The sequence below is a fragment of the Chaetodon trifascialis genome, chromosome 14, assembly GCF_039877785.1.
Source record: "Chaetodon trifascialis isolate fChaTrf1 chromosome 14, fChaTrf1.hap1, whole genome shotgun sequence".
Taxonomy (NCBI): domain Eukaryota; kingdom Metazoa; phylum Chordata; class Actinopteri; order Chaetodontiformes; family Chaetodontidae; genus Chaetodon; species Chaetodon trifascialis.
The window spans coordinates 13674329-13700783 of NC_092069.1; the positions used below are offsets into that span (position 1 = coordinate 13674329).

Genomic DNA, 26455 nt, shown 5'->3' on the forward strand with positions numbered 1-26455 from the left:
TCGATTGAGCTGAATTCATTTTAATTTCAGATCACAGCACTTCACTTTTGACAGATGAAAACTCGTTAGCCTGACAGAGATCAATCTCAAACGCAGTTTGTCCCTTAACCTCAACCTTCTTGGAGATATAACAGCCTACATTTACGGCAGACTGGTCACATATGAAATAGAGATGATACACACATTTCATAACCAAGAGCACAAACCAGCGGACATGTCTGGAAAGCTAATACCTCCAAATAGACCTTGAATGGCCAACCCGCCAGTGTATGAACAGACATGACAGGATACAATAAAACTAGTTGAGCGAGAAAATGAACAATCCCTTCTTGCATGGCCATTAGAGCTAAGAATACCCTAATAAGTTTTATTTTGTATTTTTCAAAGGAAAGTACATTTAATGATCTGTGAAACAAGCTTCTGCAAGAGAAACCCACAGGACATGTTGGCAGTTCAGAGACAGAAATTTTGAGATGCTCTTTGATGTTTTTTTTTTTTTTTTCCCAAATAGATGTTGCTTCATGATTTTCTGCACAGACCACTTCATAGTCTCTCTGATGCCAGCTTTCATCTGTTTTATACAGCATGATGAACTAGAATTAGATTCCTTGTAAAATGGAGCAAATAAATTTAATTTTAGGCAATAATATGCCATCAATATTATAAAACTGGCTTTTGATTTTGTATAGCTAAAGTTCTAATGAACCCTCTCACACAGAACACAAACTGGACTAATACTCAGTCAAAGACGACTGAGTCTAGGTGAACTGATTAAGTGCATTGTCACTGTTTATCATAGACAAGGGAATGAACAACTTCCAAAGATCTTTCATCCTCTGAAGGGAGCTCGGCCATACATCCTACATGGTCTGTATGATCAAAGTATATGGCCACTGAGAACTGAAAAGATATTGATTGAAATCAACAACAAGGCACCAACAAGGCACTCACACCAAACATGTTAAAAAAGCGACAGAACTGCTGTGACATAAAGACACAAAGTAAGCAAGCTTAGTGTTGAGCTTGACAGTTCTTGACCTTAAAAAAAAAAAATCACTAAGGGCCTCCAACCTGTTTCTTTTGGAACTGATCACATGGTCTCTGTCAGCAGATGAAGCTTGCTCCATTGTATTGACCTGTAGAGATGTAAACTTTCTATTACTTCTGTCATCTTTCTATTATTCAAAAATCCTAAAAACGCAGAAAGCAGCAGAGAGTTTGAACATCTACAGTTCCATGACACCTGAACAAACTAATCTGCTGAAGAAGACCATGTGATATGGTCAAAAGCTCCAGAAAAAAGGCAGTGAGTGGACTGTTTCGTCACTATCTTGGTAGAATGAGCTCACTGCTTGTCTCATGACTACTGGAGTGAACCACCATTGACTATTGAAAGAAAATCTGGTTTGTTTTTGTGTTTTCTGTTGTGTTTTTAACTGTTGGTTGTTTCCCCGCTCTTTAATTTTCAGTCCATGCAGCATACTTCAGGCCATGCTGGATTGTCACACGAAAGGGAGTGTTTGTTCAAGGCACAGCAAGAGACATGAATAATGAACTACAGTCAGTTTACATTCAGTTTCATGGAAGAAACTTTCATCCCACCGCAAAGAAATAAAAACATCCCCAAAATACAAAACTTGCAAACATAGGCTGACTGTAAACCAATGAGATTAGCACGTGACTTTACTAAGGATACCTCATTTATACGACATACAGTAGTCAACATGCAGTGGAGTGTCACACAGAATAGGTTTGTGAACTGAAATTATGGTACACTTTAGTAGTGCTTGAATTTTTGTGTTTGTATTTGGGAAAAAAAAACTTAATTTCAACACAGAAATATTTGACCAACACTACACAAATAAATTATACTGAGCCATTGTGGGAAAAAATTATTATTACCTGTTAATTTTTACAACTAAAAATTCTTAATATAAAAGCTTCAGTAGTAACAGAGTGGAGCTACTTTCAGTATTTCACACAATAAACAAAATGAAAAATTCTTCTTTAGATTTCCTTATTGTTGTCTTGCAGTGGGAGAAATGGCATGTTTTCAAAATGTTGTTATATCAGGATGTCCTCCTATTTTTCCTGTATCTTGTACAATTTCCAGGTATACATCTACATTTTGGGAAAGAAACTATTTGCTTTCTTGGCCAGAGTTAGCTCTGTCTGCTATATAAAGCTACTGCCAGCAGCCGGTTAGCCTAGCATAAAGGCTGGAAACGGAGGAAACTGCTAGCCTTAGTCTAGCCTAATCATAAAAGCCATCTGGCACCTCTAAAGCTCACAAATAAGACATTTTATCTCATTAGTTTAATCCACAGAAATATTCAAAGTCTAAATAATATATGTAGCTGTTATCGGGGGATTATGTGTGGGATATTCATTGGCGCGATGTTACTTCCTGCAGGCTTTCCTGGTGAGGAGAAGTTCCTGTGACCAGAGCCTCTGGCTTTGGGCCAGCCGTTTCCAGTCTTCGTGCTAAGCGAAGCAAACCGGCTGCTGGCTGTATCTCCATATTTACTGCATGCTATTGATCTCCTCATCTTGCCTAACGCTCAGCCAGAAAGCAAATTAGCACATGCAAAATGTTGAACTATTCCTTTAAAACAAATAAAACAAATTGAATTGGATCACATACAGTCAAAACAGCATAATAAAGGAATACCCTGAATATGGTGGGACAGCTCCGTAATTCCTTGACCAATCTCCAGTGACCCCCACCCACTACCCAAAGCACAATATCAATGACACCAAAAATACTGTAGCAAAAATAGCAACCTTAAATTGTTAATAGTTACAATGAGCTTCAGGTACAGTCAAGCTGCTTGTGCCTCCTTAGAGAGAGTGTACATATATGATGGTACATCTCTGAGTTACATTCGGCCCTCCGTCTGTCTGCTCTCTCACTGCAGATGGCTTCACAACTAGCTGCCCTCACCCTCAGCCTCCCCGAGCTCTGCCGCCGAGGAACCAGATATCACCCGTGCCCAGATCACTCTGTCAGTCTGCTGGGGCGAGCCTGCTATCACCACCCACTCTGATGGGAACTTTCACCTCCACTCATTTCCAAGTGGCACAGCATGGACAGAGTATCACTCAGAGCAACCCAAAGGCAATTCCTCCCCAGTCACTTTGATTACTTTCAACCTTTTTAACTTGCAAATGAAGCCATAGAAGAAGATGGAATCCCTGTCATAGAGCATCCAACAGTTTAACTAAGATAATCTGTACATTTAGGGTGGACGTATCTTCAGTTGAGATTGGTGTTTATGACAGGTTCAGGAGATGTTTTGGCAAACTGCTGTCTATACATTTATACATTTATAGTCTGCTCCTGTACTCTTAAGCTTCTTTCGTCTTCGGGTTCTCCATCCTTTCAAACAAGCCCTGTCTCAGGGTCTGAGGCAGCTAAGTTGGCGTCTGAGGTCAGTGGCGAGAACGCTGCATTGCGGCATTTAGCAATCTGTGTTCCCCAGGTGAAGGACACGTGGAATCAGCTTGGGGGATTTGGTGTTACTGGTAGCTCACAGGGCTGTCCATGAGTGGGCTGGAGCAGAAGCTGTCTGGGGGGTCTTGGAGCTCAGTCTCATGGGTCTGGGCGTGGTCTTCTTCGCTCTCCTCTTCCTCAACCGGGCCGTGGCTTGAACTTTGGGAGCTGGCCATGGCGCCGTAGCTGTGGTGGGCCGGGGAGGGCATGGGAGTCAAAGCCAGCTCTGGCTCCAGCAGCACGGACGCCACAAACAGCTGAGGGAGGAACATCAACATAAAGTTTATGATCGTGTTGAACAATAAATCACTCGGTTAACGGGGAGTGTACGAGATGAAAGCGTGGTTTTAAATTTGGTTTGTCTTCCCACCCTACACTTAAGAAGTTAAGATACAAGTTGAGACCTGAGCAAATTGATTATTCTGTGTTTTCATATCCTGGATCAAATCTGAATAATTAAAAAAAAAAACTCAGTTATGGAAGAAGTATTCTGATGCTAAAAGTAGCAATACCACACTGTAAAAATACTACATTATAAATAGAAGTCCTGCATTCATAATTTTACTTAAGAGCTGAGGTATTGCCAAAAAAAAAAAGCTATTTCTGATGCTTTCATGTGTAGTATTTTACCGCCTCAGTTGGCTGAGGTTTGCTGATTTTACTTTTAAATAACTAGTAATAAAAGCTGCCAGATGAATGTAATGGAGCAAAAAGCATATTTTCTTCTGCAAAGCATTTCAGTAGAAGTATGCAGTATAAATGGAAATACTAAAAGTACCTCAAAGTTGTACTTTAGTATAGTACTTTAGTAAACATAATTCTTCACCACTTCACATGGGTGGTTTTGCACATTTTAACCCATTTATTACGAATAACATATACTTTACATTCTTTTCAACCATTTTCCCAGACATAGTTTATTAGCGTGGTTTTGATGCCCATCCAAGACGTGAGCGACGCTATTAAATTCAAATCATAACCAATGTTTTTTAGAAAACTCTTTGAACAACAATCTCCAGTGTGACTTTTACACAAACAAAACTGAGCCTGATGTGTCACGTTTCAAGTCTCTTGTCTGGTTGCTAGAAACGTAGAAGAAATACATAAAAATACACGATATACTTTGTAAAATGTTCAGCACTCAGTACAGAAGTATGTGTGATTTTTAGCATATAGATTAAAGCATTCAAAGTACTACTATGATCCTGTAAAATATCTTTTAATGGTGATAGGAGAAAAGTGTGATACTGTACACTGGAGGCAGTGGTGGATGTTACTGTGCTCCTGTCTGCATCAGTGAACGTCCCCTCTGCTGGCTGATCAGACATCTGATACAAAGAAAACGCACACTGGTCATTTTGTATTACTGCATCAGCTGAACCTTATCTCAGTGACGTATGGTGGCGCTGACCTGGTAGCTCGTTGACTTGTCTGGTTGCTTCCTAAGGCACAAGCGGAAGAGGGAAAAGGCAATAGAGGAGAGCAGGGACACTAAGGTGAAGAGGGTGATGGGATGCACCAGACCTGTGGCATAAGGGGAGATCACAGTGTCACAATGTTATAATGTACACTCACAATACACCGATGGTTAGAGGAGCTGCAGCAGGATAGAAATTGAAGTGATACAGTACCTAATCTGAGCACAGAGAAGAAGAGCAGCCAGAACATGCAGAGGATGGGGGCCACGATGACCTGACTGATGGCCGCCCGGTGGATGCGCTGGTTGAGTTTGGTGGGAACGTATGCATAGTAGATATTGTACCGGTCAACCATGTGCTTCAGGATCACGTAGAGCAGACCTAGAGGGGCACAAGCAATACAATACACATACACTGACTTGACTAATCAGTGGCTGCAGTATGAGAGAGAAAAACACATTTAAATATCTACAACAGCATTGACAAAGCATTCTTTGGAAAAGGGAGGTCAGTATAGTTGATATAAGGCAGAAACACAGAAAATCCAGGTGTAGTCCTTTAACATCATAGTGGTGTTTTAGTTCTCTCCAACCTCCACCAAACTCCACGAATACAGTAGGGCTTTAGGGTCTCAAACTCTAAATATACATGTTTAATACAATGATCAGTGAATAATGAAATTAATGTAACATGGCTGCAGTGTAGTCTAATTTAAAAAAAGAAATGAATATATGTCTAAAAAAACAAGCAATTTCCATTTATTTTTCAAATTACTATTTTAGCCTTCAAGCCTGAAATCCTGTATTGCCTCTTTGTGGTTCCATCCAATGAGGTCTAGCTCAATCAATGAGATTATTTGCCTCAGAAAAATGTGCAGAAAGGTGAAATACACAGAACAGGAGGGTATTATGTATGAAAGTGCCCACTGGGAGTGAGAATTTGACTGTAGAAGTAAATAGAGGCTTTTTGAGCTCTGGGCAGAGACAGGAGCAGAGTGGGCGTCTGGCTCGCAACTCACTGTGTCTGGGTGTCTGGGACTACAGCAGCAAATTCACACAGTCTGCATCGGACTGGCAGGCAGCAGAGGAGAGTGAGGTCACAGTATGAGGAGGGACGACACATACACACACATACCACTGAGAGGAAGGTGATGGGATGGAGGAGAAAGACAGACGGTGGTAAGGAGGAAGAAGTAGATGAGGATAAACAAGGGTCACTGTATGCTGCTCACCAAAGGGTGTAATAATGGGACATGTGATGCTGTAGGTCATACTGACTGCAAAGATACACATGGTCCACGCGTACTCGAGGCCAAACTGGAACTCATAGGCCTGACTCTGCAGATGAAAACACAAAATACTGTCTCAAAACAGAGCACAACCTAACGTGCCCGCCATGAAAACACTGAGATAAGCATGAATGGCTCAGCTAACCCGTTTGACATGAATGCGCTCAGCCTGGGACTTGGCGAAGCAGAGGCGGAGGGCATACACCGTCAGCGCTGGGATGCGAAGCAGCTCCATAGATGTGCCAATCAGACTGGATGTAATGACGTAGTTCACAAAGAATGCACCGTTGTCAGGAAGGAACACGCACCTGCAACATGAAAACAATGAAAGCTGTGAGCGCTCGGCCGCAACTTTCATGTCTTTTTAGGCGCAGGTACATTTCGCTTCAACAAAAAGAGTACTCTTACTGGAATTTGACATCCTTCTCATCCAGGAAGTTGACATCAAAGAGCCATGTGAAGAACAGGTCCAAACTACAGAAAGAAGAAAACATAAAAAGTGCATACTTGTAAAAAAAAACAAACTAAAAAGTGAGAAAAATCAGAGGAATTGCAGAAAAGCAGATGTTTGTTTTGAGTGTGTGGATCTGCTGTAAGTCTACCTGGACAGACCGAGTGAGGGCAGGAGGATGACCATGAAGACCAGCAGTAAAAAACACTTGTGCATTGTGACCTGGTTCTCACCTGACCTGAGACATTAAATGAATAACAAGGCATCAAAAACATCATTATGCAATACATGTTATTCAGTTAGAAAACATATCTACACAGGTCCCCTCAGCATCACTTCATAACGGGAAATAATGGAATGTAAAGTCAGCTGACTCCACATTTACAGGACTGCTGGGGTTCATTAGCACGAACTACGCGTTTCACTCCACTAAACAGTTGATTTGCATTCGGTGCTTCGCACATCACGCCTGCACAACACGTTTGTGGGGGTGGTTATGTAAAGAAAGGGTGCTCATAGGTGCTGCGTGAGGTTGTCTCCTTATGCACAGTTGTTCTGCTCCTCCTCCTGCTAGTCACCATGTGCCGCTCCTCTGCGCATGGTGACTACTGTGCATATCATTATCCTCACATGGAGATCTCTATGACAACCTGCCCAGAATAACAGTGCAGGGAGAGTGACAGAGAGAAGGAGGGAGAGAGGGGGAGAGAGCAAAAAGAGCAACAGGGTGAAAGAGAAAAAAAATAATTGAGATGAAAAAAAAGAAAAGGAATGGGGAGTTGAGAGGAAGACAGGCAGCTATGCATGAAGGGTCCATTTGAAGGAGCAAAGGACAGGCATTTCCATTTCAGAGGAGAAGGAGAGTGGTGGCCGGTGGCTGGCGAGCACCTGGTCCAGTGGGACTCAAAGAAGGCTGAGTAGTAGACGATGAAGGGCAGGAGCACTGAAAACGCCCACAGCAGGAGGGTTGGGAAGAACTGGGTAATGACCGGGCTCTGGATTGGACAGCAAAATGATCAATTAGTGACACCGAAGAGGGTTAAAAAGTAGCGTTAAGGTCACACGGTTCAATTCAATCTCAAACTCTGACCCGCAGACTCTCCACGGGCCTTGTGACGTTGAACTTGTCCATTGTGTTGACGATGATGGCGGGAGTGGTGAGGAAGAAGAGCAGCAGGAACAGGAGGATGTTGAGGAGGACACAGCGGAGCCACCAGCGAGAGCCACACACTGACAGGTTTTCCCTGGTGACGGGGGAAATAATGAGCCTCAATTCACAGTCATCCAGCAGGACAGACAGGACCGTTAACACACCCGTGTCCCCTGACACTCACTGTACTCTATGTATTGACAGAAGCCTGAAATAGCCAGCTCAGTCGCCCCTCTTTATGCGAGCTGGCGAGCGTGTTTTCACTGGAGAGCAGGTTAGCGAGCAGCACACTTCAGCGCTCAGTTTTAATGTACCTGCTCCGGCCGTCTAGTTGGTGCAAAAACACATTTGCACACAAACACAGTGCGAGCAGGCAGGCATGAAGCACAAACTGAGCGCTACCATCTCTTTGGCTTCATCTGTCATACATATGCATCACTCATTCGTTATATAATCTCGCTGCGACTGCTGCATTCGCTTTCCAAGATAAGAAACATTATGCATTATGGCTAATCCAGTTATGGATAGGGAATGGGCTTCAAACGGTGTTTGAGACGCAAGGAACAACATACTGATGTTGCTGTTAGTTATTTTAGATTATTTTTAAGATGACCTATACATATACCTCTTGTCTAAATAAAAAGTCTCTTTGATGTCCATCATTACAAGCTGATGTTGCATCGACAAGCAAAATTACAGCCTGCGGAACTTTGGCTTCAAGTCACGATCCAGAGGTTTCCAAAGATACCAAATAAGTCAGGGGTAATTAAAGGGAAATGTGTTTAAATGATGTATAAGACATGTAAAACTGGATATTGTACTCAAAATAAGTGTCTGCATGGATTTCCTCCTAATGCTCTGGTTTCCTCCCACAGTCCAAAGACATCCAGGTTAATAAAGTGCGTGTACTGTAGGTGTGAATATGAGTGTGAATAACTGTCTGTCAGTGTAACGTGTTTCTCCTCCAGTATGGATAGGTTACAGCTCCCTGCAGCAATGCACAGGAAGTGTAGTTAATGGATGCATGCATACTTCCCTTTCTTTTGCTAGAAAAATGCTGTTTTTGAGGCTAATCAAGGGGAAATAAGAGTATTGGGACCCTTAAGTTTTAAGAGGCACAAAAAAAAACCTTGAAAAAGTTGCAGTAATGTCAGTACTGACCAGATGATGTCACTGGGAGCAGGTGCATAGCTGACCCCCCATTTGTGTGACTGCACCACCGTGGTGATGCTGGACTGCTGGGGTCTGCGACGGCAGCGCACGCGTCTGTAGTCCTTCACAATGCTGCAAAACAAAAACAAAGTGAACTGCACCAGCACTCACTCACTCCTGCTTTTATGTCCCTCCATGAATTTTACAGCTGCTCCCTGCTGTGACAGGGTTTACGTGATGAGAGGACCTGGCAGGCAGAAACCTCTGTGTCATGCTGTTGTTTACTCACACAGCAGTCATCCTCTCATCACGGAAAGTCACAAAGGCAATGCCCAGCCTCTTCATGGCGATGCGGTTCTTCTCAGCATTAAACTCGTCTGTTCGCTTTTCCTCTAACTCGCTGTAGTACTGTTCTGCATCCACCTGCAGAAAAAAGTTCTCACTGCATCTTTCACTCTCAGAGAGATCCCCAAGTTTTACAGTGGCAACATTTGTTGTTGCTGCATGTGCCTGCTTTTGGATTGCAGTGCCATCCAGTGGTAACATATTTTCTGTGCAGCTAACTAACTATGCAATCACCTGCTGATCCCAGTTACGTTGAGAAAAAGTACCTTTTCAAAGCCACAGATGTCGCAGCAGAATATCTGAGCACACGGATGGGTCTTGATCACAATCTTTCCCTCCTTTTGGGCCTTTGTGGCAAAATACAGCCTCCCTTTCATTGCCTTGCGCCTGCAAAAACAAAGCATCGTCAGACGAGAGCCTCACACTGATCACAGACAGCGTTGCTCCAATCTGTAGCAGTCACCGTACCTCTCTAAGTCCAGCCTCATCAGCTTGTGGACGTCAAAGCAGAAACGGATGTCAGTGACAGTGCAGCTGGGGTAGGCCTCACTGGTGAATGAAGCAAAAGGAGTTGAAGGTGGTGAGATTGTGTGTGTGTGTGTGTGTGTGTGTGTGTGTGTGTGTGTGTGTGTGTGTGTGTGTGTGTGTTTGCAAAGGAATGGACCAAGCTTCCAAACATGGGAAGATTTAACTTATCAGTAAATAGAGAGGAAACCGTGTGTACTGGAAGTGTTTGGTGATGAGTCCCGGGTCAGAGATTTCTCTTGGTATGCAGGTAATCATCAGTGTCCTGGCCACCTGCAACACATGATGCAACCATCATAAGTAATGTTACAAAGAACTGAAGAACAATCACCATCTTATCAAGTGACACACATTCATTTTCCCCAGAGGATGAATTCTGATGACTCTGATAAACTGAACCTTTTACTTATGACCAAATATCTGCAAAAGTAATGACATGTCCATCAGCCTCAGCTGTACTTAGCTACTTAATGACTGTGAGCATGCTAACATGCTAAACTAGACAAACTGACTAAATAAGATGGGTGTTTTGCAGTGGAGACATGGCCAGGCCTCGATGTTTGAACGGTACGCTGTGATGGTGACAGACCTTCTCATCCTCTCTGTACTCCAGCCGTATGGAGTGGTGAGCCATACACAGCAGCGTGATGATGAAGTAGACCAGAGCAAAGACGCTGTGGAGCCACAGAAAGCTGTCCCTGCGAGCCACAAAAACACTGTAGTGACTTAAACAAATACAGATGATCCAGTGCTTCTCAAGGTTCGGCGCTATTTCATAAGATTTGATGTCATTCATAAAGTGTTAGACGTACTTTGCACTAACATTAGCCAGTGTTGTTCTTCCAAAGTTCTCAGGACTGTCTCCTGTTGAAGTAATAAAACATGACAGAGAGCGGGACATTTTAATTTCTAAATGACTTCAAGGAAAACCCCTCCTCTTTGGTCTGGAGGGTGAGGCAACAATGAAGCAATGCCACTATTCAGAGAAAACGTTTTCCATCCAGTTTAACGCAACCTCTCTCATCTCAATGAAATTTCACACAAAATTCAAACATCGCAGTCATGCCTAAATCTGCTGCTTTAATTTGGGCTCCCTTTGTTTGCTGTTGCCATAGCAGCCTGTCGATGGGTGTTGGTCCATTTAATGGTTGGAGTGACACACTGGTCCATAAGATGACAGCCAGCAGTAATAAAAGTGTTTCTGTGGACAGCCCAGCTCCTCATAGACCCCATAATGGCTCCTGCCTTGGTCCTCTTTTGGAATGGCTTACTCAACACTTCCTACAAATTAAGCACGCAGCTGCCAAAAGGCATTTCTGCTGCTATTTAGCAGCTTTTTTCTGCCACCCCTGACACCTACATGTGTATGTTAAGAGGAAATGAAGCACTTTCTATTTCTATAGTCCTGCTTGGGGAAGCGCTTAATGAATTGCTACTGGTATGCTAACAACTCCCATTAGATGAAATGCAGCCTTTTTATGTGTAGATAGTTACTTCATAATGTTCTTTCATGGGTCTTTTTAGGTTAAAATGAGCTTTCATTTTGCTTATATAACATTTTTTGGCATTCTGTCAATGAAGCTTTACCACAGATAGTTTTAAGCTGAAGTTTCTGACCATTTAGGGAACAGATCATTTGGTGTGTAGATGCGTTTGACTGTCTCTGTGTGGCCTGGCTTCTCTCCCTGCGAGGTGCCCCATGTGTCTGTCCTGAGGTTAAGGATATCCCTTGGCTTTTCATACAGTCGGCGAGCTAGACAATCATGTACGGACAAAAATACCCAGGAGGTTCCCAGAAAAGTTGACCGGTAGGATTACGGCCAAAGACAGCAGGCAGACCACGGTCATGAGCAGGATGATGTGGCGCTGGAAGGACAGGTATGTGACGGCGTCGATGCCGCATTTGCTACGGATCTCTTCATCCCTACAGACACAGAGAGGAGAAACTTTCAAGATCTCTAAATCCCACATCCGAGAGGTCTCAAAGGCTACAAAACCAGAGATGCTTTTCCACACATGCAGATGTGATGATAACCAGAGCAGTGCAATCTGAATCCATCACACAGTATGTATGCAGCTCTGTCTTCTGCCAGGACCAATGGACTGACAGCTTAGACCTCATCATGAGTACAACTGTGGCACCACTACTTTGGTGCCAGAAGCTGTGGTTACCAGGCGGGAGGTTCAGGAAACCCAGTGTCATAAAATAGAACAAAAAAAAAAAAAAAAGCATTAAAAAAAGAAGAAAAGAGGTACACGCTGGTCTCATTGTAGCCCACACATTGCGAACTCGCAGGGTGGGTTTGCACTTTCTCAGGGATCCCAGGGTGAGCCGCTGGCATGAGAGCTAAAAACAGAAGCACCCAAAGTCCACCACAATACTATGGAAACCATGGGCACCGTGAAAATCGCCTTTTTACAGGCCTAAATCTGTTGTGTGCAGTCAGACTTGAGCAAGTGCAAATATTCAACGGGAAACCACGGCACCAGCGGCCACATGAGCCCAGACTTGTTTGTTTTTCCTGCTAAATGAGATATAACAGGAGACTTTACATTTGACACTGACATCAGCTTTGAAGACAGAGGGCCAATAAAAGGATGGACGCAAAGATGAGAGAAGAGCAAAATAATTACAAGATGCCTTGTGTACTTACTTCATATGGTAAAGTGATGAGAGCCACGAGCAGAAGCCCTGAAAGGAGACGAGAACCATAAAACATCCAATGGATTTGTTAATAAATGACACATGTATGCAAGTCTGTGCACACCACATCTGGCTACTTGCATGCATCCCCAATTTGCATAGTAATAAGGTCTGCAGAGTGACAGAGATGGAGATTTAATAGGTCTAGCCTGGAGCAGTAACCACTTTACTGCAGCCTCAGCTTTGTGTAGGCACAGGGTGATGACTCCAGTCTGACTCTTTGTCTTACACCGCTGTAAACATGCAGGGAGTGACCTCAGTCTATCACACAGGTGTCATGGAGTCACAGACAGTCCAGCTGAGTCATGGTCCAGACTTTCCTCTTACAACAGTTGACACGTTGCCATCTTAGACAAGCGAGCTTTATTATAAAAGTGCAGCATGCTGCATGTTTGGACATCAGTATATCACTGACAAACTGACTGAGAGAGCTTGTAAATAAATGAGAACGCAGGCAGGAAGATTGGTACACTGGCAGTGGTATTGTTGAACACGATGTTTGTTTTTTTTTAAATGAGGTGTATTGCATTAATTTAGAGCCCTATTTTACTCTAACGACTCCAAATCCAGTATTCACTCTCCTTTCAGCTCTGGTCTTATCTTCACAAATCAAATTTTTATTGCTGCTAATTGTTCCAAAAGCTAGTTTCTAACTTTGCCTCCTGTTTGGTGCAGGTCAGACAGCAAACCTTGGGTTTATAAGAGGTATTTCACTGAATTAAAGCATGAGTGCTGTAAAACCAATGAGCTAAAAGATGCTAAAAACCCACCTATATAGCTGCAGAGTTGGGTGATAATTCTGTGTGTGTGTGACCCCTTTCATATTACACGCAGGTATCTGATGCACTATTAATAACAAAATATGAATTAGTGCAGCTTTAAAGCAGGTCACAGAAAAAAACTCACCATGTCCTTGGTCTCAGAGTCAGAGGGGCTGGACTCCGACGGAGACTTCTCCTTCTCACTTGGCTCTCCATAAAATAGGGACGTGAGACTGAATTTGGAGTAAAAAGACGAACAAAGAAATAGCAAGATTAGCATATTGATAGTGGCCTGAAACAGCCTGATTTTAACACTGCTGCAAAGGAGATCACAGCCAAGATAAAATGTAACTGCTGCACACTCCCACAGTACCTGCCTGAAATCAATCCCTGTGTGTGTGTGTGTGTGTGTGTGTGTGTGTGTGTGTGTGTGTGTGTGTGTGTGTGTGTGTGTGTGTGTGTGTGTGTGTGCGTGCGTGTACATAGAGAAGACATAAAAAACAGTCCGATCTAATAAAGCCAGTGTGATGATTGAGTTTGTGGATATTTCTTGGTGGGCCGTACTTCTGACAGTTCAACAGTATGTCAAATTAAGCAGCTTAATTGAATTAGCATGAGAGAGCACCGCTTGGCAAAACACACAGATGCTGCTCGCCCTCCGGGGCTACGAAGCCGCTGTTGGTCAGGCAGAACTAATCAGGCCAGCGATCCCCTGGAGAGGAGACTCAGGTCTAGCAGAGGAAAACTGCTGCAGACTCATGCAGACTGCTGGGCCGATCTTGAATTATTTTGTAATCTTAAAGGTATCTGAATAAGTGCTGAATGATTATTCAATTAGTCAATCAAACACCTATTTGAAGGATAAAACTGGTGAAATTCAGTCAGGTGAAAATAGTTTCACAAAAATGCATTATTTGCTTGTGTGTGAGTAACATCTGGTACAAACTACAGTGCCAAGCTGTTTCAGGAAATCATTTAGCCTCTTATAAAAATGAAACTTATATTTGTGGCCTGTTTTAAAGCACTCACCCACCTGCTCTGACCGGAGCTGCACAGTCTGCTCGTAATTGTGACCAGGACTGTGCCAGCCTCTATTCAAACATCTTTTACTTTTAGCTTTTAGCTCTCCAAGCGTGCTTTTGGAAGTCTTAGAGACAGACACATTATTTGTTTCGATCTTCTCACAAGGATTTGTCGACAGAAGGAAAAAATACAGAATAACACCGGCCTTTTAGCCATGTCTGTTAAGTTATTCATGAAGGGAAAATGCCAAAAATTGGCTTGCGCAGGCTTCTAAATGTGAAGATTTGCTGCTTCTCTCAGCTTTGAACGAGCAATTCCAAGACGTTACTTTGGAAAATTGTGATGCCATTTTTCACATTTTATATCTTAAACAAAATAAGCACTAGATTAATCAACAGGGAAAATAGTTGCAGCGCTAATTTGTAAGGAGTGAGGAGACTTCCATCCAAAAACCACTCTGAGTAAACATAAATTGTGTATGTGTATTTTTACACTGTTTCAGTCATCACTCCAATGGCAACACATGATTATTAGGAGCAATGGCAGAGCAGAGGCTCTTTGCAGTAATTTGCTTCATGTGCAGTACCATTTATACTCAGCAGAGGGAGCTGCAGACTTCAGGATCAGGTGTCAGGAGTGGTTCCACTGAGGATTATTTCTCCATCTTACGTGCTGACATGGTTTGGTTTTTAGTGTAACACAGCGAGTGATGGATTCACCTGTCATTCTCCATCAGCAGAGCCAGGCGGCCATAGTCCCATGCAGCCTTCCTCAGACAGGAGAAGATGAGCAACAGGAACTGGAACACAGGACGAGAACATGAATAAAGAGATCCTGAGAATCTGATCCACACAACCACACATTCAGTATGTAATCATCTGCTCTGGTCCGGATATACTGAAAAACATCTGCATTGTTTTTGAATGCTGAGGCCCGTCTCTGCATCCTCATATAAAGCCTTCAAGTGACCAGTTCAAAATGCAGCGGCAATAATGAGCAATCTTCTTTCTTTAGAGTTGTACGGGGTTGTCTTGGAAACTACCAGAGACAGGTCAGCGTGCACATGCGAAATGTGCACGCCTCCACTCTGCCACAAACAGAGAGCTAAACTGTGACCTCACAATGAAGTGAAAAAAGCTTTTTCACTGACATTAAGCACAGGAGTGGATTCATGGTTAAATCACTCAGAGCAGAAGTGGGCCCTGATGGATGAATGTTGACAAATGCAAATTGAGTAAAAGTGCTGATGGATGTTTGATTTTAATTACAGCATTAAATCATTAACTCATTTGAGTTTAGAAGCCATTTGGTTTAGTTGGCAGGGGTGACAGCCACGTTAATAGGAAGAAAGCTTCCATAAATGTTGAATGATTCAGTCTTTAGTGATCTGGAGCCATGCATAGACAATCAGGGCATCCTTGACTGAGGCTTGTAGATGAATAATGAGTGCGTGTTCACATTAGCAGTCAGGCCCCAAACTCCTTCTTTAAATAAGAATGTCTCCCTGATCCTGCTGTCCTCCTGGTGTCCGTCTCCTCCCTGTTGATTTATCTCATTTGGTCTTGATGCGTGGGCATGTGCTCCTCAAGCTTCACAGATGATTTATTCTCTATGATGGTGGGATTGATGCAGAGGCGTGCTCCCGTCACCTGGGGGGAAGTGTGCTTTGACTCAGGATTGTCATTAAGAGGCAGCGCTCAACCCTCTGTGTTGTCTTGGCAACCGGGCAGCGCTAAAATGAGCCAATTAAAAGGCGGAGGTGGCAGATTGAGAGTGATATCAGTGCAGAGATCAAGCTTGACGAGGTCTGACAGTGGAACTGACGTAGCTGATGAGTAAAATAAGAAGCCTGTTATTATATGGAGACAAGAGGAAAAACTACGTGTAAACAGTCTAATGTACAACGTGAAAGGAATGTTAAAGCATGTAACGCAATTTGATATCTATGACATGCAGACAGCGTGTGTGTTTTGCGTTTGTGTGTGTCCTTGTACGTTATTATGAGATCCAAATCACCCGACAAGGAGGAGACAAGTAAAAAGCTCTGTCGTGTTATGGAAGGCAATGACTTAATTTAAAGTTTGGGATAGTTTTTAGAGAGTTTTCACTGAGAAATAACAAATTAAAGTTTACGGCTCAGCTGAGGACAATAAAACATATGAAATACTCCTCGGTTTCATATTCCCTCTGCTGAGCCAGGAACTCTCTTTATTGTTTATTTTAATTAATAAAAATCACTCACAGATATAACATCCAGCTAACCATCATCTACACTATCCTTTGCAGGGTCACTGGGTGCTGGAGTCTTTGCCAGCATGCCCTGGTCACCGGTTCATCAGACAGACAGACAACCATTCACACCCCGAGGAGCAGTTTAAAGTCTCCAATTAACCTCATCGAATGGAATGCCTTTATAATGATGAGGCACGCAGCCCATGGAGAGTTGACCCCAGGGTTTCTCTTTGTGAGGCGACACTGATAATCGTTTCACCACCCTGCTCTGTACATACATGACATTTGCAGCACTAAAGTCCAAATTGATGTTTGAGCCATCCATTTATGAAGTATGACTCACAAATGAAGACAGGCCTGTTTTCCTCCTGTGGTATCAAACATTACGCTGGAGCACACTGTGTGGAGCACACCTTTAAACATTAATAACCTTTTTGATTTCGTTGTCTGGACTCGTCTCGGTCCTTGTATTAAAGTTGTTCTCCAGCGATGTAGTATTGCACTTTGGGGGACTTGTGAGGGATGGGTTTAAAAAAGAAGAGTGAAGCAGCAGCGAAGGATGTATCCTGACTTCATATCTTTCAAACTTTACTGACTTTTTGGATTACAGATTTTGCTTTTAAGTATTCTACACAGGAAGAGGAGCTATCAACACAGACACTGCCTCGCTTTGGCTTTCATCAGCCAACAGATGCACATTCAAAATCTGATAAAATATATTGCATACAGTTGATACTGACCTTGCTTAATTTGGATTCAGAGTTAGGATTAGGAGTATTAGGTGATCTCACACACTCATGTGCAACGCCAAGCACTTCCATCACTCACTGCTGCTGTTGTGCTGTATTATCATCAAGAGCAGAGTGAAGGGCTTGAGATATCCATTAGATACAGTGTTTTTACAGAGGCAGCCCCCTGACCATGCATCACCTCTTGCTGTCTGTTTGTATCAGGGCTGTTCATGATATCTCAGCAGGGTGTTGACGGCTTTGGATATATTCAGAAGCCTTGTTGTCAAGGTCCTCTAAAGCTCCAGCGGTATACAAAGAAGAGATGATTCAGAGCGTTTCCAACCATTCTAATACCTGATCATTTAACATTTTTTTTGTAGAGATCACCGTATCTTCTAAAATGTGAAATGTTTTTCTTATCTTCCCTGCTTTTAAGTGTAAGCCTTTATTGGCTGTGGACTGCTGGTCAAACATCACCAGGGGGTTTGTCAGTAATCAATAATCATGAGTGGGACTATAAAAAATGGCAAAGCAACATTTTAAAAGTTATTACATATAAAAATGTCACACATACACACACAGATGTTAACTGAGCATGGCTTTGGTGGAGTTAATAGTGTAAACTGAGCACATTATTGGGTGTGTGTGTGTGTGTGTGTGTGTGTGTGAGAGAGTCTGTACCATCCAGAGCACCACATTGATGGCGAGGACCGTGGGCACCCCTCCAAACGGCAGACCCTGGAGGACGCTGCTGCGGGAGTGTGAGCGGTAGCATCTTTCAGCAGTGCTGTTTTCCTCCCCAAACGAGTCCAGGAAGCTCAGAGCGCTCAGCTCCACAGCCCTCCCCTCCACAGGGGGCGCTCTCGTCACAAACAGCTCTGAGTGTGCCATCAGCACTGGACCATACCTGAAGGAAGAGGAAGGGAATGATCACATCTATTACAACAGAATGCATCCTGAAATCCTCACAGGTGTCAGACAGTCAATATTCAATATCATTTGTCAATAATAACATACACATACACTCATGACTAAACACGTTTAATGTTGTACATGCCTATTATCAAATCAGGGAATCAGGGAGTATTTCAGAAAAGCACATGTATATGTCAGTACTAACAGGTTAAAAGTTGCCCTTGTGAGGATAGTTAGGCATATGGAATAAATGTGGCACAGCTCACCTGTTTCCACAAACTCACTTCTCTCCTGCCGGGTGCTTCATTGCAACAAACACACTAATTTGCCCCCACAGCTGATGTTTTCCCATTAATGGTCTCTAGAAACACACCTGTTGAAGCTCTCAGGTGTCAGCACACACACCGATCCACAGTGCATCACATTGGGTTTACTGCCACTTCAGACAAGTCCTATAATGATCCAGTGATTGTTTCTTGAGATTAAAGTGCCACTTTTGCTTTAAGTCTTTGCTAAACGGTGGCTACTGCGGCTACAAGTGACATTTTTTAGATAATGCTGTTAACATTTAGCAGTCTATACAAGCCTGTATTTACATGGACTGAGAGTTACGATGATTGTGCCTTTTAACGGAGACAGTGAGGGTGTGGTGTTGGTAATAAGCAATGAAATAAGAATTTAATGGTGTATTTTTTCAACAGAAAGCTGTTTTTCTCAGACAAGTGTCTGCCACTCACTCTGTGCAGTCCTGGTAGCATTTACAAGGATCAGTCTGATGACCATCACAGTCCATTAGCAGACATTGATCCGTGTCTGTTTCTTGATCTGCCAAACGGAAGCGGAGACGTCACACGGAAGTGACAAACTGATTGGGTACAGATATACTGCGGGCTCTTTAAAACGCCATAATATGGAACAGGAAGAAGCTAATGAGCCCATTTAACTGCACAAGAACATTTCTGTTGTGAGCATGAAGAGACAAGAGTAAAAGCTTAAACTGTGTACTCTGCAATTTGAGCAGCTTGTTGGGGATTAGCAGTTATTGTCACTTTTTGTGTGTTTCCCTCCGTCTAGAGAAGTATGTGCAGGACATGATCATTCACACTGCCACGCACACAGAATAGAGGCCTGAACTATTCGTCCTCCAGCAGCACATGCTCCCCTCACTTTCGATCAATACAGTCCCGACTCCCAGCTGCTCGGCTTGTGTACACTCCTCACTAAATAAACAGTCCCAGGAAATGGAGCAGCGACAGAGCGCTGACAAAGCTTTGCATCAATACTGCGATTCCACCTGAGCGAAAGACATCAATCATCAGATTTCATGGGAAAGATGAGATTGCTCAGTACGTTCAGAGATGCTGTTACTGTGACAGACCGACATGCTCTGTAGTAAACACTGCTCCACGGCGCTAAATGGCAGCCGATACTGCATCACAACCTGCTGCTGTCCAGCTCTCACAAGAGCTGTGAGGTAACACGAGGCTGAAACGAGCGAGAAACGGGAGAGGAAGCAAAAGGCCTCCAAACTGGCACACATTACAGAAGTGGTGTGATTTATCACTGCGCCAATGATGCCACTTCCTGAGAAGCTACATCACAGTTTTGTGAAGCATTTTATTGTGCAACAGAAGCCACAGCAGGGCGCTTAATGTAGGAGGCTGATCAATGGCTGTGCTGCTGTTCTGCGGTACATCACGCTGTCAGAGAGGTCTGGAGATGTACAGAAGAACAAAAATACAACCCAGTAGTCTTTCAGCAGCTCCACTGTAGCCTCTGTCTTACGTCCTGTCTTGAAACTGTATAGCTTGCAGTCAATATTCAGACACTGTCAGATACGCAGGATCTGAGCCTCCCTGTGGAGACAACTGGGATCCCTGAGGATGGACCACAAAGCAAATCCATAAATTATACACACACACACACAGTCTGCAGAGCTGTGTGTCCGCAGAAACCTTACATCACACTTTCTCTCTCTACCAATAATGGATGAAGCCATCGATATGCACAAAGGGATTATTTTACAGCTAAAAATGGATTAATAACAACGCAGGCTTACAGTACAGGCAGAGAGCGTGCAGTTCTGAAGTAAAACAAACTGATTTACAGGAGATTTTGAGATAAATCAACAAAAACATGATAATTTTTTGGGCAATAAAATGCGACAATATGATGATAGTATTTGCAGCATCTGCCTGTTTTTTAATTAATTCACCCATCATGTTGAAAACCCTAAAATGGAAAGCTGCAGTGACCTATTCTGAGCCTATTTTATATTCCTGTGATGAGCTGATGATAGCAAACAAATCCAAGAGCAACTGTGGGACATACAGCAACTGGAGCTGCATCAGACACGAATGATGCCTCACTATGGGAGTAAACACAACTAGCTGGCTGTAAACTGAAGCATGCTGAGCTCTAACAAAGTTTGACATGCAGAAGCTTAAACAGACCTTCATCTGCTCACCGAGCTGTTCATCTTCCCGCAGAAGATGGGTCATTCACTTTGAACGCTGCTGAACGGTGAAACTCTTCCTCTCCACCTCCAGAGCAGAGCAGGATGCTGAGGGATGCAGGCTGACTACGGTGTGGTTTCACACAACATTTGGATGAACGTCACAGCATGACTCAGCAGTTTCACCACAAGACTCCACGGATATTCTATTTCTTTCTCACCGCTTGTATATAAACACTCAGACATGCTCACAGTTATCCCATGCTATCCATTTCCTCTCCAGCTTACTGAACTCTGCAAATCTGAAGTCTTTCTAATCCTTCTCCTCTGCTCATTTCTCTCCTCCTCATCCCTGAATCAGGCTGCCAAGCCAACACAGCAGATTACAAACTGATGTTTGGCCTGGGAAGCAGTGTTGTGCCTCCCGCTGGCAGCACGAGTGAAATCTCTCCTCTGTGCTCAGTTAGGCTATTATGGCCGCAGATGCTGAAGTCAGTGCAGGAGCCGCGAGGTGGAGATGAGGTATACCTGAGTTTGAGTCACAGCAGCAGAAAAAAGAGCGAGCAGTAAAGACGAAAAAGCAAGATCAGGTCAGCTAATCTGCTCATTGCACCAGGAAAAACAGCTGAGGTATCTGAGCATGTGTGTGTGTGTGTGTGTGTGTGTGTGTGTGTGTGTGTGTGTGTGTGTGTGTGTGTGAGGAGATCATCCCTGAGGCGCCAAACAAAACAATTAAACTTTAAGTCAGAAGATCGATAACTTGCAATGCTTGCAGAGGTCTATCATCAGCTTCAGCTGTAGCTGTATCACAGATTTTTTCAAAGCAGTTATTTTGTTGTTACCAACACCTACATTTATATAAATACAAACACAGAACTAAAGAATCATCAGCCATGCTAGCAGTTCTGTGAGGCTGCAGGTACACTTTGAGCTCGCGTGACAGCATGCTCATGAAAATATGCTCATCCTCAGACGGTTTAACGCTTACCATGTTCACCATCTTAATTTAGCAGGCTAACATACGCTAATTATCACTTAACACAAAGTGCAGCTGAGGCTGATGGGAAAGTCATTTGTTTTGTAGGTATTTGATTGTAAGTGTTAGGTATTAAGTGACAGGATCACCAAACAGTCCAGAACATGAACATCTGTACCAAACCTGATGGCAATCCATCCAATGGTTTTTGAGGAATTTCACTCAAAACCACAAATTGAACGTTGTGGTGGTGCTACAGGAAAAGCCAGAGGGTCACGAAAAGTCATTAGGATTCATCCAATTGGCATAAGGGATATGCATACCAAAGTTTATGGCAATCCACCCAATAGCTGTTGAGATGTTTCAGTTTACTGCCATGGAGCCATGCCTGGAGCAGAGCTGAAATCACTGAGGGGACACTTGGAGCTAGTGAGCAACAGAGCTCTGTGCCAAGCGCTTTGGCATCCACTACTCACTTTTATCATCATTTAAATCCTTCACCAGCTCCCTAAACAAGTGCTTTGTCACGCTGAAATGAGAACGTTATATATAGCTATGACAAGACACCTTCACATCTAGACATGTTTTAAATGGTGCATCCTAATTCCCAGCTGCACCAAAGCCTCATCAACAACATAAACCATTTGGTGGACGGTCCCGGAGGAGCGTTCCCTCCCATCGTCAAACGTTCAGTTGGGCCAAGATACATTACCTGCCTGAGGGAATGAACCAGAGATGGCCCTGTTTCACCAGAGAGATGAACCATAAATACAGTGTGAACTTGTGTTGACTTCCAAACCTCTGCACCTTATCAACTGTCAGCTGCTGGGAGATAAAAGCGTGCTCCCAAGGACAACTTGCAATCACCATAAATAAAAGAAGAATGGCTTCACAGTTGTTCTCTTCTTGATTGAGCCGACTGCAGCCCTGTCAAACACGCAGTTTTCCCCTGCCTCTGTTCTGTTTGTGCTGGCAAAGGCTGTTCTCTCAGCTTGAGACAGCAATACCTGCATGGAGAGGAGCGGTTTGATGTTTCCCCTGTCATCGACTTCATCTCAAAGGCCCAGAGCTGGTAGAATATGCATGAGCGATTTTCAGCTGTGCTCTGCATGTTAATATAAGACTGAGACCCTGATTATGGAAATAAAGGTATTCTGTTCAAACAATCCTTCTCTAATTAGCTGTTAACGAGCCAATAAAACTCCAGTGACAATGTGAGATAATATTTTGTGGAAGCTGGTCTTTTAGCATGCTGGGGAGCATATCACCTTTGAAGCTGCATTGTTCTTCCGACATTTTTCACTCAAAGTTTATATTATTTTGTCTACCCTGTGTAGTTTTCCATTAACACACCAAAGAGCATTTTCTGCAGGTTACAGGCAAGCCATCAAATAATCCACATGAGAGGCTGAATAATGTCTTACTGTAAAAATAATGTCACACCTCAAATACAATTGTAGCTGGAGTTCACAGCACTTTTGCAAAATCTCATGAGGGGTGTAATGAGAGTTCTCCAGCTCATCAGTGCTCTCCTTCAGTTGCAATCACTTCAAGGCAAGAAGTGTCTGGAGACCTGAACATTGCACCTGTACATGCTACCAAAACAGGCCTCACTCTTCAGTAAAAGGCTCTCAGGGAACCTGGACGTGGGGGTTTGCTCCCTGCTAAGCCTTACTGAGGTTGGCCAGTGATGTTGGGCTATAAGACCAATTCATCCCAAAGGTGTGCGATGGAGTTAAGGTCACACCAAATTGAGCAAAATATTTCTTTATGGACCTTGCTCTAATACAGAATTGCATGCTGTAGCATTTATTTTTCCTAACCCAAACCATGAAAATTAGCCCATTTTATGGACTAAAGCTTCCACATACTTTTGTCCATATAGCGTATCTTCTGTGTGAGTGCATATATTTACAACTCCATGGGAGCTACAGGCCTCTTGTGATGCTTTGGTTGGAGGGTGGTGTTGATGGCAGGGTGTGGATGGGCGACCCTCATCAGACTCAGCCAGAGGGGGGAGGAGAGGGTGGAGGTTTTAGCACAATCTGCTCACCACCTGCTCAGTGGAGGAGGTGCTTTGCTCTTTTCATATGTGACTCTCTCTCCATCACACAACACACAAACACAGATCACTGAGGTGTGCCTGCTCAGAGTGCACAAGTAATCCAGCATCCCCCACCCAGCCTCTTTCTGGAGGCTGAATGAGCCATAGCATGACAGGAGCGACGACTGCGCACATGGGCTGTGCTCAACAAACCATACACCTGCTTCCTGTCTGGCTGCACATGCTCAGTAGGTCCCCAGGGGAGCGCTGTGTCTGCCCTGCTGCTGCTGTGTGGACTGAGCCATCCCTCGTTAGACCCCATCTGGCATCCGTGATGGCTTTTTTATGACGTGCTCTGGATGCCACAGAACCTGCCTAATCTGTGTTTTCTCTGCACACCTCCGAGCTTCTGGAAGATTCCACCCACAGCCTCTTACAATGCAAAAGCTGCTGGAGCCAATCCTTAAAATGTGACAAAACCTGAATCTTAGCCCAAACCACCTTCAAGCCCCACATCTATAAAATAAGCAAACATGTCATAACAGATTCCCTCAGAGAAATCCACTCTGTAAGCATCTAAGCTACATTTAAAGGGACATACAATCAATCAAAATACAACATGTCTCAAAGTATTGACAGAATTTTTAACAATTGTAGTTGGCAGCATCACTTTATCATTTTACTGAGCAGCATGCATATTCAACAACAATAACAAAAAGATACTGTGTGCATATATTACAGTTCAACTCCAGTCTGACTGTCAGGACACAATTTGTGGCTTAGAGTCAAAAAGCAATGCTGCTTTCTAATAACCGTGCATCCAGCCTGCATTTGCTGTGTGTTAATTGTGCTCCTTCTCAATATAACACTACTGCCAATCATGGTCCAAGGCATACCATGAGTTGTCTGATTGATTTTCTACAGTCCAGGGAGCCTGTGGTTTCCATCCAGTTTACTATGAAATTAAAATGTACTTCAAGGCTTGAAGAGTACTTAAGATTTTGTTTGTTGCCAAAGTTGCATTGTAATTGTGTGGCAATGACTGAGCAGTTTAAGAGTTAAACAGTCGGCACATGGCCTTTAAAAACTTGCAATGTGATATAAGGCTGAAAGTATGATTTCAATTATTGATGATTCTGCCAATAATTTGTTTTCATTTTCAATTAAACATTTGGTCTCTAAACATGTTGACATGTTTGCATATCTTGTATCGTCTGATCCACGGTTCAAAATGTAGAGGGATTTTACCTTTTATCATAAAAAAGGAATAATAATTGATTGGTTAGCAAAACAGTTACGAATTCATTTCCTGTCCTTGAACTAATAGATTAACTGATTGATTGTTTAAGCTCTAAAGTGAAATACATGCCAGCAGTAGTTAATGGATTAAAAAAAAATGCAGAATCACCAGAGCAGTCAGTTAAAAATGAGTGAGCATCTGGATCACAGCCAAGCAGAAGACATCATTTCTCATATAACAACATCTGATACGGGTACAGAAAGAGGTGCTGCAGGTGAATCATATGGGACTGCAGTGCGTATACAACAGGCAGAAGTAAATGTGTTAGGATCAGATAGGATGAGCTGCTGAAGCTCATGGCGGCCGGCCCTTTGCGGGCGAGTATCTGTGTACATCAGTGACAATACTGCATGTGTTGGCATCTCTGAGACAGAGCCCTCTGGAAGAGCAGGAAAGCTCACAGCAGGAATCTCAAACAGCAGGGAGCCCTGCAGACATGACAGGAGCAGAGGCAAGCCTATGGTGCATAACTGCTGTGGCTAGATGGCAGGTGGAATACGAATGGAGGCTCCACAGCGAACCATGATATCATCAGCCGCCGCGTACTTCTGATATTCTGTTTGTGTTCGATTTTCCGTCTGGAGGCTTTCACCAAAGTGTTTTCTGACATTTCTATTCATACCCAGCAGCCCGTGACATGTGGCTGGGGAAATGAGTCACAGAAATACATCTCACATATGATGCAATCTTGGATGTATCGCGCACACACAGACACACACCTGCAGCACACATCTCGCTGCCCTCAACACTTCCGTCATCATCACTACCAGAGTGAGGAGAGAGGGGAAGTACACAGGAAGACGTCTGTTTGGTGCCACACAGGAGTGTGTGCAGTCTGTCAACAGCATGGGCTGTTCCTCTCTGACTCTCAGTCTGGGGCTCAGGTTGAGAGCTGAATCTCATTCATTACAGTGAAAGGCAGCACAACAAAAAGATCCACCTGCTGTAGTAAAATGAAAATAAACACCACGAGACAAAAGAGTTTTTTAGCGAATTCTTCGATATCTCTGGGTGTATGATTTTTATATGATTTTTAACGCTAGACACGAGATTTGATTGGTCAAGTATTTAATTCATTGGATTAGACAGTAAATCATATATCCCTGTTTGCTTACCTTAAGCAGTTTCTCACTTAAATTTCCAGAAAATGTAATATGTCCCAATGAGTGCTGCAATTATTTTCATTGTCGATTAATCTGCCGATGATTTTCACTATTAATTGTTTAGTCTATAAAATGTCAAAAAATGGTGAAAAACCCTTATCACAACATATTTTGTTCAACCGTCACTCCAAAACCAAAATACTCTTCAGTTATTGTCATCATCAACAAAGAAAAGCTGCAAATCCTTAAATTTAAGAAACTGGAACCAGCAACTATTTGACTTTTTTGCTTGAAAAATTATCAAAGCAGTTGAAGCAGTGACTATTTTTTCCAATCAACTAGTTGATCAATCAAGTCATCAACAGAAGAACCCTCCTACGTGACAAAAA

At 43.2% G+C, this 26455-nt stretch overlaps 1 protein-coding gene across 2 annotated transcripts in view; it reads right to left on the bottom strand.

The window, feature by feature from the left end:
* The window catches only part of tmem63c (transmembrane protein 63C), a 28632-nt gene continuing 2177 nt past the window's right edge, over window positions 1-26455 (bottom strand). For both annotated transcript variants that reach the window (XM_070979172.1, XM_070979173.1), the window contains exons 2-23: window positions 17955-18180; window positions 15030-15109; window positions 13433-13520; window positions 12477-12514; window positions 11604-11746; window positions 10635-10686; window positions 10412-10520; window positions 10022-10095; window positions 9766-9846; window positions 9564-9684; window positions 9242-9375; window positions 8962-9084; window positions 7741-7894; window positions 7539-7645; window positions 6802-6888; window positions 6608-6673; window positions 6345-6507; window positions 6143-6248; window positions 5125-5292; window positions 4905-5017; window positions 4747-4821; window positions 1-3750 (exon numbers count right to left, since the gene is read on the bottom strand). In XM_070979172.1, coding sequence (XP_070835273.1) covers window positions 3520-3750; window positions 4747-4821; window positions 4905-5017; window positions 5125-5292; window positions 6143-6248; window positions 6345-6507; window positions 6608-6673; window positions 6802-6888; window positions 7539-7645; window positions 7741-7894; window positions 8962-9084; window positions 9242-9375; window positions 9564-9684; window positions 9766-9846; window positions 10022-10095; window positions 10412-10520; window positions 10635-10686; window positions 11604-11746; window positions 12477-12514; window positions 13433-13520; window positions 15030-15109; window positions 17955-18164 — 2523 coding nt within the window. In that variant the 5' untranslated portion in view covers window positions 18165-18180 and the 3' untranslated portion in view covers window positions 1-3519. The remainder of the gene's footprint in view (window positions 3751-4746; window positions 4822-4904; window positions 5018-5124; window positions 5293-6142; window positions 6249-6344; window positions 6508-6607; window positions 6674-6801; window positions 6889-7538; window positions 7646-7740; window positions 7895-8961; window positions 9085-9241; window positions 9376-9563; window positions 9685-9765; window positions 9847-10021; window positions 10096-10411; window positions 10521-10634; window positions 10687-11603; window positions 11747-12476; window positions 12515-13432; window positions 13521-15029; window positions 15110-17954; window positions 18181-26455) is intronic.